Below are 16,781 nucleotides of genomic sequence, written 5' to 3' on the forward strand. Positions count from 1 at the left end.
TATTTATGGACTCTAGGTTTGTGTCTCTACTCTCAGTTTTGGATTGTTGTGAGTAAAATTTAATTTGTTTCTCAACCTGTCTGTAATTTGCAAGGCTTTGATTAAAGAAAGCACTTTGAAGTTGGCTGATGAGTGATGACCTAGTAATCTAGTTGATTAAATGCTTCATCTGATGACAATAATATAAACAAGGAGCAGTGCAGTTTGACTAGGATAAAAGTCGCTACAATGATGCAAAGTGAGTGCTGAAGATTTAATGTTATGTTGTCTGTATCAACATCAACCGGAAATATTTCCACCATGGCTGCTAGGAACCTTTCTCCAATCAAGCATTGTATTAATAAGCCAGGCTTTTATGCGGGGCCTAGTCTGCCTTTATCCGTGCAAGGTCAACTCCCCTTTTTCTTCTTTTTTTGCTTTAAATGACTAGAATTATGCATCCCTCTTAGCTTCTGATTCAAGTTTTTAATTGACACTTTTTTCACGATCACTGATTCTCTCATGTGTTTTCATAAAGGCACGAACATCTTGCTTATTTATCTTTTACATTATCTCCAATATGCTCTATTCCAGCATTCCATTCGTTATTGGTTTCGCTCTGAATTTATTTATGTACTGATCTCTAACCGTCATTTACGGTCCTTCAATTCTCTCTACTCTGCTTTCCTAACTTCTACATATATTGTACAGTTTGCCTCGATTTCCATTTGGTGTGCACAGTTATAATGAATCATGCATTGAATCTTGTTTCCTCCTTTGGTGATGGCATTTTTTTTTTTTTTTCTTTTGCACCTTATACGACCTCCTTACCAGTGTTGGACCATTACTATAGAGAAGCTCCTCTACCTGTTAGATCTTTGCGTTGCAAACCGAACATTGAACAATAACCATTTTCCAGATGCATAATCTCTAATGGGTTTCATCCTGTGCATCACTTCTCTCAGTAATAAATTTTGATTTAGAGGAGGTTGACGGTAAGGTCGTAAGCTTTTATTGTTTGAAGGGGGTTGTCGGTCAATATTCCTTTTATTAGATTGCACATCGAAGACAGACTGGATGTTCGAAGCCATGAGTGAGTGACACTGATCTTGCAATAAAAGAGAAGAAGCTCAAATCCTCTCCGGTTATTAATGAAACAGCATCCCACCTTGTACCGAAAGCATTTAAGCTCCATCTGAAAAGCCTGAACCTTTCCAGTTATTTATGAACAAAACCCCACCATGCAGCAAAAGCAGTGAAAGCGCCATTTCAGAAGTCTGAACCATCTTTTAACTTCCATCATGCATCTGTCGATTAAAACATGGTTCAGCCTTTTTGCCAAGATTTCGTTTCATCTGGTGGTACAAATTTTGAGGGGAGGAGGGAGCCTAGTTTGTACAAGCCATCATTTTAATTCCAAGGGCTGAAACCATGCTTGAATTCGATCAGACTTCTTAGACAAGCAAGGGTAGTTGCAGATATCTTGTTGTGGTGATTTGAGATCGATGTTACCAACACGAAACTTCTAATGATCGGCAAATCCAGAGGTATGTCGGTTATCTTTAAATCATTGTGATGGGAACAGACCGTCCATCTAAGCAATTGAATTATTCTTGGTGATCGGTCAGGGACAGATGACAGAAACAGATGAGCGTGAGTCAGGACAGATGACCCTCCAACAATAAAGCTTTGTCCGACCACTTGGCAGTGCGATACCACGTGAGGCCATGTTCTATGCTTCATGTGGGACCCTTACTAAATGTTATCCTGAGGATTGGGCCCCCTTCATATGTAAATATAAAATTCAATTCCACAATAACGGAGAAATTATGTAAATTCTTTTCCCACTTAATAGATTTGTCTGTTAAGCCTTCCACCCAATGGATCTCAAAGCTAATGGAGCCCTTTAACTTTTCAGGTTTGAATTTCCTGTTGGTAATTGACACACATGGCAACGCTTAACCGTTTAGCATATTTAACTTGTTTCAACTTGTTACAGATCAGATTTAGATTACCTGTTTAATAAAATGATCGAATTTATTTCTAAATTTTTGATCTGGTTGATAAACTAGTATGGTTCGGATGGACAAATTTTTTGATCTTATATTTGACCCGACCCGACCTGATTGTCAACCCCAGCAAGGAGCAATTGAGTCCAGTGGATGTGTAAGGAGGCCTTTGAGTCTGCCTTGGGCAGCTGGCCCAAGATTCATAAACAAGGTCCAACCCCCATTTTCCTGACGATCAAACCAAAGTTTGTGTTGTACCATCTTAGGTAACACCCACCACAGCATTCATAGCAAATTGGGAAGTCTAGAGTTCCAAGAATTCATTAGAATTTGACCACAGGAAGCTGGCATGATGTAGCAGAGATTCTAATAATTCCTGGCAAGCAAATACAGGTGAAATGTATGCAAGCAATCTGCGTCTGGAAGACATATGCAATAAAGACTATACGCACTTTAAGAGTCAAGTCCCAGGCTTACAAGATGAGAAGAAACCAGATTGATTATTAACAACATATGGAAGATCAAAATATGATTATATAAAAGATATGTTTAACCTAGTTTTCAAGGTTCTCATTATTTTGATGAATGTCATGCAACTTATTACAACCTCCACCTATAAAGGAGCAACAATAAAAGAGAACTATTTCAATCAATTTGAAGAAAGAACCCTTCCACCTTTCATGCAAATTCAATAGATTTTTAATCATCCACGACCTATAATATCATTGGAAGCCAACCAATCTGCCTAAAGGTGAAGGTAAAACTCAGGGAACCAACTGCTATAAAACCAAAGTGAATACTTTTCCTCCATATAATGACGGTGGAATGCTTTTGAGAGCATTTGGCTCCAAATATTTTCTAGAGGAAATCAATTAAAAATATCATAAAATGAAAATCAACTAAGAAACATCCAAATCAACCAAAGTTTAATCCTCTAATATATTTAGATCAAGATCAAGTATTTGAAATTGCAAATTAAACACTTCAGCTCATTAATATTTCCATCAATCATTTTTTGCCGACTAAATGTGCGGGCAAGAGAGATCCAAAATAAACAATTTTTTGTTTCTAAGTATTTTATATATTGTAGTTCATACAACCACTGGTGTTGATTTTGATTTTGCAAAGCCCTTTATTGATTTCCATATTTTAGAACCAAAAAATCTCAGAAACATTCTAGCCTCCGCGTGCCCACCCACCCCCACCCCCCCGGCCCTTCCCCGGCCACTCTCTCTCTTCTCCCCCAGAAACATTCTAGCCTCTCCCTTCCCCCACACCCCACCCCACCCCCACAACCACCTTCTCCACATATATACACACTCTCTTCTGGCAAATGAGAAAATTATATGCTCAAAAGTTCCAATCTCTCATAATTGCATATGGATGCTTATTCAAGTATTCAAGATGTACAATATATACATGCACGTCCTTAACAACATTAGTTTGTGATTAATTTAGGAACAAGTTTGCTTTTCACAGTTCTATGCTATTTTGAATGTCTGTCACTCTTGCAACAGGAAAAGCCCCAAAAAGTTGTGTATGCCAATAAAGACAAATATATTACTCCAGCAGAACACTATTAGCTTTAAAAGGCAATAAAATCAGTACTGAAATTCACCCTCAAAAGCTCTACAAAAAGAAATTCACCCACATTAAACTTGTTCATAAAGAAGAGGATAAGTTGCAATATCTGGAAGTGAATAATCATACTTGATGAAGAGAAGAAAAGGAACATCAATCTATGAGATACTCAACTAGTTTAAAGAATTTGAGATACCAGAGACCAGTGTCAGTTGTGCAAACATTACAGACTGCGCAACTCAGAGGCTGTCCAAGCACATTGACTGGGATGTATTCCTTGAAACTCTGGACAACTGAAAGTTTTCCTTCAAAAAAAAAGCATGAGAACTTCAGACCACCAATCAAACAGCCAAGAAAGAAATCACAGGTCCTGAAGCAGTAGAGAAAAGCTTGTCAAATGAAGCACTCCATTAGATAAGCTAGAAATGTTAAAATCAAAATTACCCATTACAGTCTGTTAACAGTAAATAGAGACTGATAATCAAGCTAAGAAAGAAATCACAGGTCCTGAAGCAGTAGAAAATGTCTGCCAAAAGGACACACTCCACTAGATTAGCCAAGAAATGTTTGATCATAAACAGAAAATTACCCATTACAGTATGTTAACACTAAATAGACACCAATATTCAACAAGAATATGTCCAACATGACTACATTTAGTCTACAATGAGATCAAGACTCAAGCACGCAGGTTTGTTCACTGCTGCATCCAAAATGGTTCTCCCCCTTGTATTTCTGAGGCCCCCATCTCTAAAACATCAACCACAAGCTTTCTAGTCCCATCATGCTCGGGCTCTCTTGTTGCTGCAAGCAGGGCATTTGTACTGCTTGATGTGCTCGGCCCTGGCAGGAGTGATCCTGACACACTTGCCATGGAACCATCTCTCACAAATGTCACAGCAAATCCAGAATTCATCATTGGCATAGTTGTCCCCACATGCACCACACAGAGTATTTCCATGCTCTTCTTCATCCTGATCTTCTCCTTCGCTCTCTTCTTCATCTTTCGGGGGAGGCATCTTTGAGGCCTTTGTATGAGACTCAGACTGACGTGAAGGCTGAAAGTAGAATAAAGGACAACGATGCCCAAAAGAAAAAGGAAAAATAAATTGAGATGGTTTTGACAAATTGACAACGGTGGTGCAAGACATTCATATTCACCTTTGAGCCAGTCTTGTTGCTCTTGCTGCTGCTGTTAGTGGGTTTTTCTTTGGACTGCTTCTTGGCAGTTCCTGTCACAACCTCGTATATAGTAGGGAGACCATTTATCATGTGGAAGAGTTGCTTCCTGTAATTTCAGCGCCATAAAAAAATTATCAAGCATCAGCCATTTCCATCATAATTCGAATTTGCACTGTTTAAAATAGATATATCATTTTGTTTAAAAAATAATGCTCTGAAACTAAAAGAGAACATCATATGCAGCTGGGCATAACAGGGCTTCCTTCAGCAGAAAATATGAAGTATGCATGGTACTTTTCTATCAAAGATCCAAATCGGCAATCAGCAGCGCCTTGTGAGGCTGTTCCATTAGCTCATGAATAGAGTCAGACTTGAGAAGAAGTAACACCTAGGGTGATGTGAAGCATAGGCAGGACTTGGTTCGAAGGTCAGTGCAAGGGAAAATCCAACACCTGCACAAAGATTTTTGTATACATGTCTAGAAGATAGCTTTGTCATTACGCAAGCTATATACGATAAATCAACAATATCATATGCATATCATAACAGAGAACTCCCGCAGTTCATATACTGCGAAGCAATATTATTAGATGCAACAGTTAAAACAGAGTTTCATCAGTCTGCCCTGATGATAATAAATGGAATGCACCAGAACATGACCAAAATAGGGTATAATGAATAGATGATACAAGAGAAGACCAAGATTTTAAATATAACTGCTGTTCACCACATAAAAATCATTGTTGGAAATTGAAGACTATTCAAAAGAACGGAAGAACACAAAGGTGGAAAGACTTTAGCAAGATTTCAAAGGTTTAATCTGACAACACAACAATGGTTTTGTGCTATAATAGGGAGCAACAATAGCAAGTGTGCCCAGTGTCATGATAAGGATGTCAGAATTAGATAGTACAAGGATGCCTAACATACCAGAAACTAGACATTATTATTAATTTGATGGTGAAGAAAAATTTCAACCAATCTCCAACTGGAGACAATCTATAATCCTCTTTTGGAAGGAAAATGAAAATCACTTATTGAAAAGTTTGATTTGATTTTCCAGAAGTGTGAGCACATTGCAACTGAGAATGATGGTGGATAAAGAACCAGTTGGAAAATAGAAGAAAAGGGCATCAGCTGTCAGATCAGACACCTCTATAATAAATCTGATAGATACAAGAATCCAGGAGACAAAAACCTTACTCATGCAATGAATGTTGGACCTAGACAGATGGAACAGTAAAGAGTTTTTCATTCAAAACATTTTTTGACTGATTCAACTAACCCAGGCTTGCACTTCAAGTAAAAAATGGTGCAAATTGAGTGATCCTTGAAATGAAATTGAAGGATTATAGGGCTTCTAGGGCATTCAGAACTTTGGGTTAATGATGACAAACAGGACAGATAAGGTTTTAGTGGTTTGTTGTTCTGCAGCATCAAGAAGATCGTATAATTAATGCACACCATGTTTTGATAGATAAACAAATTAATAGCCCAGCTTCTAGTTTACATCACATGGTAAACCTTCAAGGTTCCTGTTCTTAAACAGCGCTTTCAAATTTCAAACATTGCATTACTGCATCGTACATTTAAACAATATTAGAAACATTTTTCCCAAAAAAATATATAAGAAATAGAAAGGAAAACAAAGCAGTTGCCTCCATAGCCCTCCTTTTCCTGTTCCTTTCCTCATTTTTCAGGATGGGCAGGTGGAGTTAAGCCCTAAAATTATGATGGTCTAAAAATAATTGGATGAAGCAAATCTAGAATCACTGCTACCTTCTCCTTTAGGTACACTAACAATAACTAACGCACTTAAATCTTCCATCCTTTCAAGTATTCTCTGCAAAAAGTAACAAGTAATCCTCCCTCTAGTTACCAAAAGCCCTTCCAAGTTTTGCTCCTATAACCATATCTCCAGTATCATCTTCAAAAATGACCAATTCCAAGTCATGCTTCAAAGCTGCCTTCTTCACATCTAGTAAGGAGCTCTTTGAGAAGTCTACCATATCCTTCTCATTTACAATCTCATAAAATATTTTATGGTAGACATAAATAAATATATTCAAAAGCTGGGAGTGGACGTTACAAAACCACTGGTCTGTGGAACAGAATCATCCATAATGTTCATAGAGTAAGATTGAAGAGGTTTAATTAATCCATAGATCAACACAAAATATCGGTCGAATCAAGATTCAATTGGAGAGAACTGGCTGATGGAACTAATCAGCATAGCTAAACAAAGATAGGTTTATTGAGGGCATGGTATTTTCACGAGAAAAATGATAATAAAAAGGTAAGAATAGCAGATTTTACTCCTTGAGAATGAAAACTATGTATACAGAAATATGAATCATGGAGTAAAAAAAAAAAAAATAGAAAACCTATCAGAAAGACCCTAAATAGTTCAGTGGAGAGGAAGAATTGGTGATATGGAGAAATTCTATTAGGAGATTTAGCATCCGTTGGAGTAAAAAGGGTTTCTAAAGTGTACCATAAGCACAACGGAAGGTGCGACCTAAAAGCCACATTCTATAAATAGTCATCTAAGAAGCCAGTTTCACAATCACGTCTCTAAATCATGTGAACTTCCATCTGGCAGAAACACACACACACATAAATATAAATACATATATGCACATACATGCACATCTACATTCAATTTCACAGTCATGTGAACTTCATCTGGCATAAAAATACACATGCACAAATATATGCACATATGTACACGTACATATGCATGTATGTACATACGTACATATGCAAGTATATATGAATGCATATAGGAGACACATCTACAAGCCTTTATAAAGCTAAATTTGGCACCCAAAAGAACAACTAATTTTAACATTGAAAGTAACGGTCTGTAGCCAAATATTAAAACATAGAAGTTACTTAAATATTCTACATTACCAAAATGTTGGCTATATGCAAGATCATAAAAATAGAACATGGTCCCTCTAGAGGGCAGATATACAGCTTGCATGTTAAATTTCTCATAAGATTAAGGCATGTAACATATGAAGATAATTCTACATAAGCACAGTGTAACCATGACCCGTCGGTCAAGAGTTTGTCATGAGCACTGCATCCTCCAACAATCACACCCGGGTTTTAAAAAATAATTAATGATAATGCTTTTAATTCTGATGCTGGGAGGTGTTGAACTAGCGAAGAAAATAAAAGATCAAGGAGGATGTCGATCGAACCAATTGTAGTGAGGTAGAAACCCCACCACGGCATATCTGACATGAGATGTTGGAGCCTAAACAGAGGCAACAGCAAATCCAAGCACCAAAGAGTCTCTAATGAAGGCGAACGGTAGTTGAAGGAGGAGGTATAGCAGGTCTCTTTCTTCCAAGGCCAATCACCACCTTGACTGGTCGCTCCAAGGATATAGCTCTCACTCATTCACTCACAAACCCTACGGATCCACCAAATGGGAGAAGGGAGAGAATAGAGAGAAGAACATGGGAAGAATAATTCCCAAAGTAAAATTTCACTACTAAATAAACCCAAGGATGACCACCATTGGAGCCCTGATGGGGTATTTACAAGCAATACAAGGGACCCCTTTTCTTCTCCTTTCCAGTGCGGGATTCAAATCTTATTATAACTCAAATAACTCTTAACTATTAGCCTTCCTAATAGCATGGAGAGTTTCTCAAAAAAATAATAATAAAATCAAAAACTCCTAAAGTTTACTAATATAAAATTTCCTAAATAGCTAATTGGCACCCAATGTGAGGTGGCACCCAATATGAGACTCAAACCCAAGCACGCACAAGGTCAACCCCAAACTCTACCGCATCATACTCACCTAGTTGGAGAAAACTCACCATTAAGTCGGATCTTCTTGATCTTCATGGTAAGGCAAGAGATCAAGTACATTAAAAGTTGCAAACAAAACACCATATCTAGGAAGTTCAATTTTTGTAAGCCTTGCAATTGATGTGTTTCAGAACTTTGAAAGGACCATCTGCTCGATGAGAAAACTCGGCATTCTTGGAAGGACAATGCTCTTTCCTCAAGTGCACCCAAACAAGGTCACCTTCTTTGAAGATGGCAGATTTTCTATGTTTGTTGGCATGATGCCAATACTTAAATGTTTGTCTAAGAATCCTCTCTCGCACCACTTCATGCAGCCTATTTATCACATAAGCGCATTCATCAACATCTCCAACTGAATTGGTGTGTCGTTAGTAGGGCACAAGGTCCAATAGGCTCAAAGGTGTCTACCATAGACACCTTCAAACAAACACTTCCTGATTGCTTGGCTCATTGAATTGTTGTAGGCAAATTCAACTTGGGCCCATAAGAGATCCCACTATCGCACATGATTACTAGCAAAACTTCTTAATAGATTTCTTAAACTTTGGTTACCATTGTAGATGGCTAGCAGAGTTGAATTGGAATTGAGTATCCATCTTTTGCCATAAGGTTAGCCAGAAATGACTCATAAACTTCACATCTCCATCAGATGTAATCGTCTTAGGAATACCATGAAGTTGCAAGATCTTGCAACAGAAGAGCTCAATAATATGAGAGTAATCATGCATCTTCTAGCAAGGCACAGAGCATGCCATCCTTATTGCACCAAGTCCTATGTAAGCCCACAATGAAATCCATGCTCACATCTTCCCATTGCGCTTGTGGAACTGGCAACAGCAAGAATAGTCCTGTATTATGTTCTCCAGCTTTGGCAATGGGCAAACTTAATATCGTCCAATATGACGCATTATATCATTTTCCATTAGTGAACAATAAAATTTTTTCTTGATAAGCACCATTGTTTTGTCTCACCCAAAATGTCCAGTGAGTCTGTCATTATGGGCTTCAAAGATAATAGCTTGACACACTGAATATTAAGATGTGGATAACTAGTTGCCCTAAATGGGAATCCTCCTTGGCAATGAAATTGCCAATGTGAACCCTCATCACAATGCTACCAAAAAAAAACTCTCCAAAATATGGATGTTTTTGGTACAATTCCTTTACAACTTCAAATCCAATGACCGTCAACTACATGGTGGAATGAAGTCAATGTCGTCGATTCAAAGTGTCCTCTACTTGACTCTAAGTGCCCGACTTATGCTTGAGGAGGAAAGGAAAAGGCTTAAGAAACTCACTCCAAATGATATGCCGACAACTAAGCTTGTGTTGGAAATTCAAATGCTTCAGTGCATCATGGTCAAGATAGAGAATAAACTCCTTATGAAATAAGTAACGGCATATGTCAAGTACTTGAGCTTGGTGTCATTCAATTTCTCACTAAAGAAGGCAATAAGGCAGCCTTATTGGCTAAGGACAGTGCCAATGCCAACACTGGAAACGTCACAACCAACTTCGAAGACTATATCAAAACTTGGGAGCGCTAACACTAGTGCTCCAGTAGTTCTTTTCAATTCTTCAAAGCTTCTTTATGCCCTCTCATTTCATCGAAATTGATCTCCCTCCATGCACTCAATCCTCAGCGTGGCAATGGAACTGAAATTCTTCATAAATTGCCAATGTAAAGAAACTAAGTCATAAAAACTTCTCACCTCATGCAATGTCTTTCACATAGGCCAGATGGTGATGGCATCAACTTTACTAGGATCCACTTCAATGCCCCAGCTCGACAAAATATATCCAAGAAACACTAGCCTATAAGGAATTGACAGCTTCTACTCCCTCAAGGTCTAGAACACTTATCAATGATATGCCATGTGCTATCCTTTCGTCTTGTTGTAGACAAGGATGTCGTGAAAATACACAATGACAAATTGCCTAATGAATGGCTTGAAGACTTAGTTCATTAGATGTATGAATGGGCTTGAGGTGTTTGAAAGACCAAAAGGCATAATCATCCACTTGTACAAGCTGTCTCAAGTCTTGAAGGGAGTCTTCCACTCATCACCGGGGCATAATCAAATTTGATGCTAGCCACTTCAGAGGTTGGCCTTATAAAAAATAATCACATCATATAGATGATCAAGCAAGTCATCAAGTCAAGGGATGAGAAACTGGTACTTAATTTTACTTGTTAACAACACAACTGTCTGTACACATACACCACGATCTGTCCTTCTTAGGTACCAATAATGTTGGCACGGCACACGGATTGGCGCATCTTGTCCCATGTCCTGAACTTGTCACATCCTTTACACTCATGACAACACTTCAAATTTTTCTACCAAATTGATGCATACTTTTTGAGCTTGATGGTGACTAGTTTTATGCATCGATCATTGGTGACTTCGTTGAACTTGAAAACTTATTCAACGATGACAATTTCAATACCAAAGTTGCGATGATTGTGATGTGGTCTTGTTCGTGTTGGCATGAATCTCTTCTTCACTCAATGAAGGCTCTTCTATTATAGAAAGGATTCAGATCATCAACTTCTTAATTAGAACACTTGCTTCCATCTTCAAAGGACTCTCTATCAGAGCCATGATTGGAACCCTAATGATGTCGACATTCATGCTTCTCTTGACGTCATCGAAGCCGGTAATTTTCTTGGAATTGTTCGAGCTAGAAGCATAGTTCATCCAATTTAATGTCACATAAATCTTGCTCATGTTTAACACACTCTTCAATGTTGCAGAGACGTTAAGGCAGCCTAAAATTGAGTTCTGATACCAACTGATGCCAAAAGGTGTTGAATTTGCAAAGAAAATAGACGAACGAAGAGGATGTCAATAGAACTGATTGTGGTGAGGTAGAAACCTCACTACGGCATGTCCGACACGAGCTATCGGAGCCTAAACAATGGCAATAGCGAATCCACACACTGCATAGTCTCCAATGAAGGCGGGCGGTTGTTGGAGGAGGTGCAACAGGCCCCTCTCTTCCAAGGCCAAATCACCACCTTAAGTGGTCATTCCAAGGATACAACTCTCATATGCTTGCTCACAAACCTTATGAATCCACCAAATGAGAGGGAGAGAATAGAGAGAAGAACACGGGAAGAAATAATTCCTAAAGTAAAATTTCATCACTCAATAAACCCAAGTATGATTACAATTGAAGCCCCAATTGTGTATTTACAAGTAGAATAAAGGAACCCCTTTTCTTCCCCTTTCTAATATGGGATTTCTAATCTTATTATAACTTAAATATCTCTAACTATCAACCTTCCTAACATCAAAAGTTCTCAAGAGAAAAGTCTAATAAAATCAAAACCTCCTAAAGTTTACTAACATAAAGTTTCTTAAATAGCTAATTGGGACGAATGTGGGCACCCAATGTGGGACTCAAACCCATGTGCCTACAAGGTCAACTCTAAATGCTCCAGGTCATTACCTTTTTCATCTTTTTAAAAGGCATAAAATCTTGCCTTTTTCAACTGCATACTCCCTCAACAATTTCACAGCCAATCAAAAAACCATCCCATCAGCCCATTTTTGCATGCCATTCAATTGGAATTCAAATATGCTTTTCCATAGAATCCAACAAGCGTATGCAAAACCTATCTAATTCCTTAATTACACTCTTTCTCATACCCTCTCCCATCAACAACTTAACCAAAGTTATCCTACTTATTTCTTGATTCTAAATTCCACTTTTTTTTAAACAATACCCAAGCTTTGGAGTATCAGAATATTTATCCAGAATGTGTCAATAAATAAACACTAAAGCCTCATAAGCAACCCAAAATTAAAAATGAGACTCTTTTACACTTACAAGATTCCATGCTATCTAATAGCAAAACTTAAAGATATGGCCAACAAACAGGCTCCAAACAAACAATTCTTACAACAACTGATCACTAAACCTTCCTCTAACACACCAATCTTAGTCCTTAAACAAACCTCAATTGCCAATTAATAAAAAAAAAAGGGCTCCTCCTTTGACTCAAAAATCAATTTCTAATCACCACTCAAGAAGAATCCTTTGATACCAAATTCTTAAGACTTCCACCATGAGCCCGTCTTTGGTACATACTAGGGCTGTGTTGCATCAGTTCAGTGATTCATAATATGTTGATCAACTAACCAAATATATTACTGTTTAGAATGATGCAGTTAAATATTTATATTCAAACATGCTAAACATAAAAGAGTATAAGGCTGGAATGAAGCAATAAGAATGCAACCTCACACAGTGTTACGAAACTTTACCAAGTACAGAAAAAGAAGACATAGCTACAAAAAATCCATTTTCAAAAGCAGCGTACTGCATGAATAACATCAATGCAAGCAAAATACTAGATATGTGCATCTATATGCCCACCTGCATATTCAAATGAAAATCAAGAATACCCGAAGGGAACAGATGAAGAAATGCTTTAATTTCTACTTAGAATCAGAAACAAACGTTAATTATGGTGTCTAGGCTGCTAAATTGCTCATCCTCCTTTTATCTTCTATATCATTTCATTTTTTTTTCTCACACCAAACTATCAATTAAATCTTATATCAAATATGAAACTAATTTATACTTAGCAGTCATATTTTTCACTCAATGAACAATGTATATACTTCATCTAAAAATGGATTTTCATCAATAGGTAGCAAATGCCAAGCTTCCAAAGTGCAACAAATATGATAGCTGCACAAGATGAATGTAGTGCAATCTTCATAGCAATACATGCATATATAAGCAACTCCATCAAATAATCATTTAATCAATATCAATTGCATCCAAATAAGAAGGATGAAGAGATACAAATATCTAATTCTGTAAACCAAAACATGAAAAACATAAACATCTTAACAAAGAAACAATAAAACTAGGGGAATATGATCAGACTTCTTAGTCATTCTGAAATATCTAGGACTTTTGAATCAGTTCAATTTACTACACCCACAAAACATGATACTCGAAACAGGAATGCCATGTTTAGCTACTAAAATTCTCCAATCAATGTACCCTAGAACTAAAAAGTCAACCAATTCTCGCACGTCTATGTAAATCACTGATGCATAATTTAGCAAAAGCCAAAAGTAAATATGCTTTGAAGGTAGCTACTATCTCCAAATGCCAACAAGAAACAATCAAAACAGGTACAAGAAAAAGGAAATGAATAGAAAATAACTACCTGGCTTCTTTATCAAACCCAAAACGGGCACCAAAATAGAAGGCGACGGACAATAACCATGCATCACTGTGGACTGCAACAAGTGACAACCAATCCTTCTCATCCATTCCGTCTCGAGCAAAATTAATTCCTAATGCTGGTTCTGGAAGTTCAGGTGGAACTTCCTCAGCAGGCAAGGTTACTTCCCATGTTTCATTTGGAAAACCATATAAGCATAAATTTTCCTTTTCTGTACATGCAACAATATCACCACATTACCATGAAATATTAATCCCAGATAGTTACCCATCAAGCCAACAAATAACCCTGTTCAACAATTTATGTGACAACCCTTTTTTTTTTAACTGTATGACCAGACCACAACACCCCCACACCCCCCCCCCCCCCCCCCAACAAAAAAAAAAAAAAAACTCTCCCAAAAATTAAAAGGAAAAAAAAAAAGAATTCACGAAGAACTTATATATTCGCAACAGTTCAAAAAAAAAAATCATAATACAGCAAAAAATAGCTTTCCAGAAAAAAAAAATAATGTATGCTCAGATTGCACGCTTTGAATCAGATCAAAAGGCCAAAAAAAAAAAAGAAAAAAAAGAAGAAAAAAGAGAGAGACAAAGTATTTATCTTAAAACTATAAAATAATAGTCCAATTGAAGGCAAGCCCTTCTATGTTGCCGCAATCTAAATGAAAGTTGTGCAGCTATTACTTAATAAAGAACTCATGCATTACACATCAATATATTGTACGATAAAAATTATCCTTCTCAAATTCCTGAGAACACCCTAAAAAATAAAACAAAATCCAAGGACAACAAAAAGAATCCAACAAAAAGCAACAAATAAGCATACTATCCTCCAAAAGCGGGGTTTGACTTGCCAAAAAAAAATCTTTCATTCTTCTTCTTTCTTCTCTGCCGCAACGAATCTCCACAGAAACAAACAAAAAAGCAGGGAAAAACCGTTTAAATTCCCAAAACGGAAGAACCCACACCATAAAACCCTAAAAGCTGGCAAGTCTAGCATCAGCAAATCAAACATGAGTCTGAACCTCACCGGGATCGCACTGCTGATAGAATTTCTCCACGTCTGCAACACCAAAAAAAGAAACAAAAAATCGCAATAATGAAGAAATACAATTAGAATTAGCTTAAATAGGTAAAAATACCCAATTCTTCCAACAATATAGAAGGAGAGAGAGGGAGAGAGCGGGACCGGTAGTGAGGGCTTTGATCATTCCAGCCCGGCGGCCTCGAAAATCCCTGAATACCTCCTCCGGCGTCCGCGGATGGTACCCCCCCGGCATCCCTTCCATGACCTACACTAGAAGAGAGCAGGAATGGAGACCTCGCGAACTCGTTAATGGCGATGACGAGGAGGGATTTCGCCCGAGAAATCCCGCAGACAAAAACAGAGAGAGCGAACGAGAGAGGAAGAGACAACAATTAGGGTTGGAGTTAGGGTTGGAATCCCTCCAATAAAGATGGGAAAGAGAGAGGGGAAGAGAGGAGAAGAAAGACGAAGAGCGAGCGCAAGCGAGAGAAGGAGGAGGGGGGGGGGGAGGAGAGAAGAAGAGGAGAGAGAGGGTTTCGAAGGGTTCTCTACTTCCCTTCGTTGGTTTGGTTTTTATTTCTCTCTCTTTTTTTTTTTTTTTTTGGTTCTCTTCTCTCTTCCTTAGTTTGGCCGTCTCGCTCCAGTTGGTGATCTGGTTTTTTTATTGGTCGGAGTGGGTGCGATGGGGGCTGGTTCTTTAATTTCTACTGGGAGGTTATGTGACCGGGGGTGTTGAGAGGACCCAAAAGTTTGAAATAACGGATGCTGTAAAGATTTTGTAGCTGACAGTACTGTCCCCACCTGTTGAGTAGTACTAATACAATATTTCACATGTTCTATGCGGTGATTTTAAATAATTCTCAAATAATTAAAAATAATGATATTTATGTTGTTTAATGCAGTTCGGTCTAAAGGATTTGTATTTTATTTTGTTAAGATAAATGAAGTGAATCTATAAAAAAATTAAATGTTATACAAAAGAAGCAATATTGATGTTGCAAGAGCAATTTATTTATACTGATATATTTTTCTTATAATAAAAGCAGTAAAAAATTATATATTTGAAAGATATTTTTATATTTTTTATGAAAATTTAATTTTAAATATTATCTTTGCTATCCCCGTGATCTTTTTATGGGTTTATAATATCTTCCATCTAATAATGTTTATCATTAATATTATTTTTATCGATATTAACAATTTTTACTATTTTCATATATTTTTGTAAACAAAGATAAGATACAATTTTGGAAAAAGAGATAATAAGATAAAAATTGATGAAAATTTGTAAAACATCAAATCAAAATATTAAAATTATAGTCAATGTCTCAAAAAATAATTTTGATATATTTGACTGAATATAAAAAAATAGCTTATATTTAGTTGAATATTTATTTTTTTAAAAAAATTTATTATATTTTTAATAAAAAAATATTTTATCCTATTTTATTCCTCACTTTAAGAAAATTTTTGAAAAAAAAATTAATTTTATAGATAAACAAAAATCTATATATCAGATGGATCTTTATTTTTTATAAAATATAAAAAAATTATTTTTATAAAAATATTATGTTTCAATCTCCTTTTGAACATTTCAACCAAACAAAAAATATTCCTTAACCGGTTGGGTCCTTAAATTTGAATTGACTAAAAATTATTTATTATCATAATAATTAAGAATAAATGATATTATTTTTATTCTACTAATCGATAACGACTATTACAGTAGTTAGTATTGTTAAAATATCTGATCATATGATCAGCTAAAGTGACGCTAACAAGTATTTTATTTTTAGATAAACCCCATCCGATGTGTTTAAAATAAAAATAAAAAAAAATAAAAAACCAATCCGATGTATGGCTGATCGGTTAACAACGGTCGTAACGGTATCAGTGGGTCAGTGGGGTCCGCTAATTGTGAATAACGTCGTTACTCGAAACTTTGGGTCTGCTCACCG

The 16,781-nt window shown here is 36.7% G+C and overlaps 1 protein-coding gene across 2 annotated transcripts; it reads right to left on the reverse strand.

Moving 5' to 3' along the window:
• Positions 1-4,092: 4,092 nt before the first annotated feature.
• On the reverse strand, positions 4,093-15,350 carry LOC105051552 (PHD finger protein ALFIN-LIKE 8). 2 transcript variants are annotated; one of them, XM_073243879.1, is made up of 6 exons: positions 14,986-15,350; positions 14,827-14,859; positions 14,651-14,698; positions 13,777-14,005; positions 4,731-4,857; positions 4,093-4,627 (listed from the first exon to the last, which is right to left on the reverse strand). In XM_073243879.1, exons 1-6 carry the CDS (start codon positions 15,083-15,085, stop codon positions 4,352-4,354), a joined length of 813 nt encoding a protein of 270 aa, XP_073099980.1. In that variant the 5' UTR covers positions 15,086-15,350; the 3' UTR covers positions 4,093-4,351. The 2 variants fall into 2 exon arrangements, with proteins under 2 accessions (XP_073099980.1, XP_073099981.1); XM_073243880.1 differs by lacking the exon at positions 14,651-14,698 and having other exon boundaries at positions 14,986-15,346.
• Between the last annotated feature and the right edge of the window lie 1,431 nt (positions 15,351-16,781).

This window comes from Elaeis guineensis, chromosome 9 (genome assembly GCF_000442705.2).
Source record: "Elaeis guineensis isolate ETL-2024a chromosome 9, EG11, whole genome shotgun sequence".
In the NCBI taxonomy this organism is placed as follows: Eukaryota; Viridiplantae; Streptophyta; class Magnoliopsida; order Arecales; family Arecaceae; genus Elaeis; species Elaeis guineensis.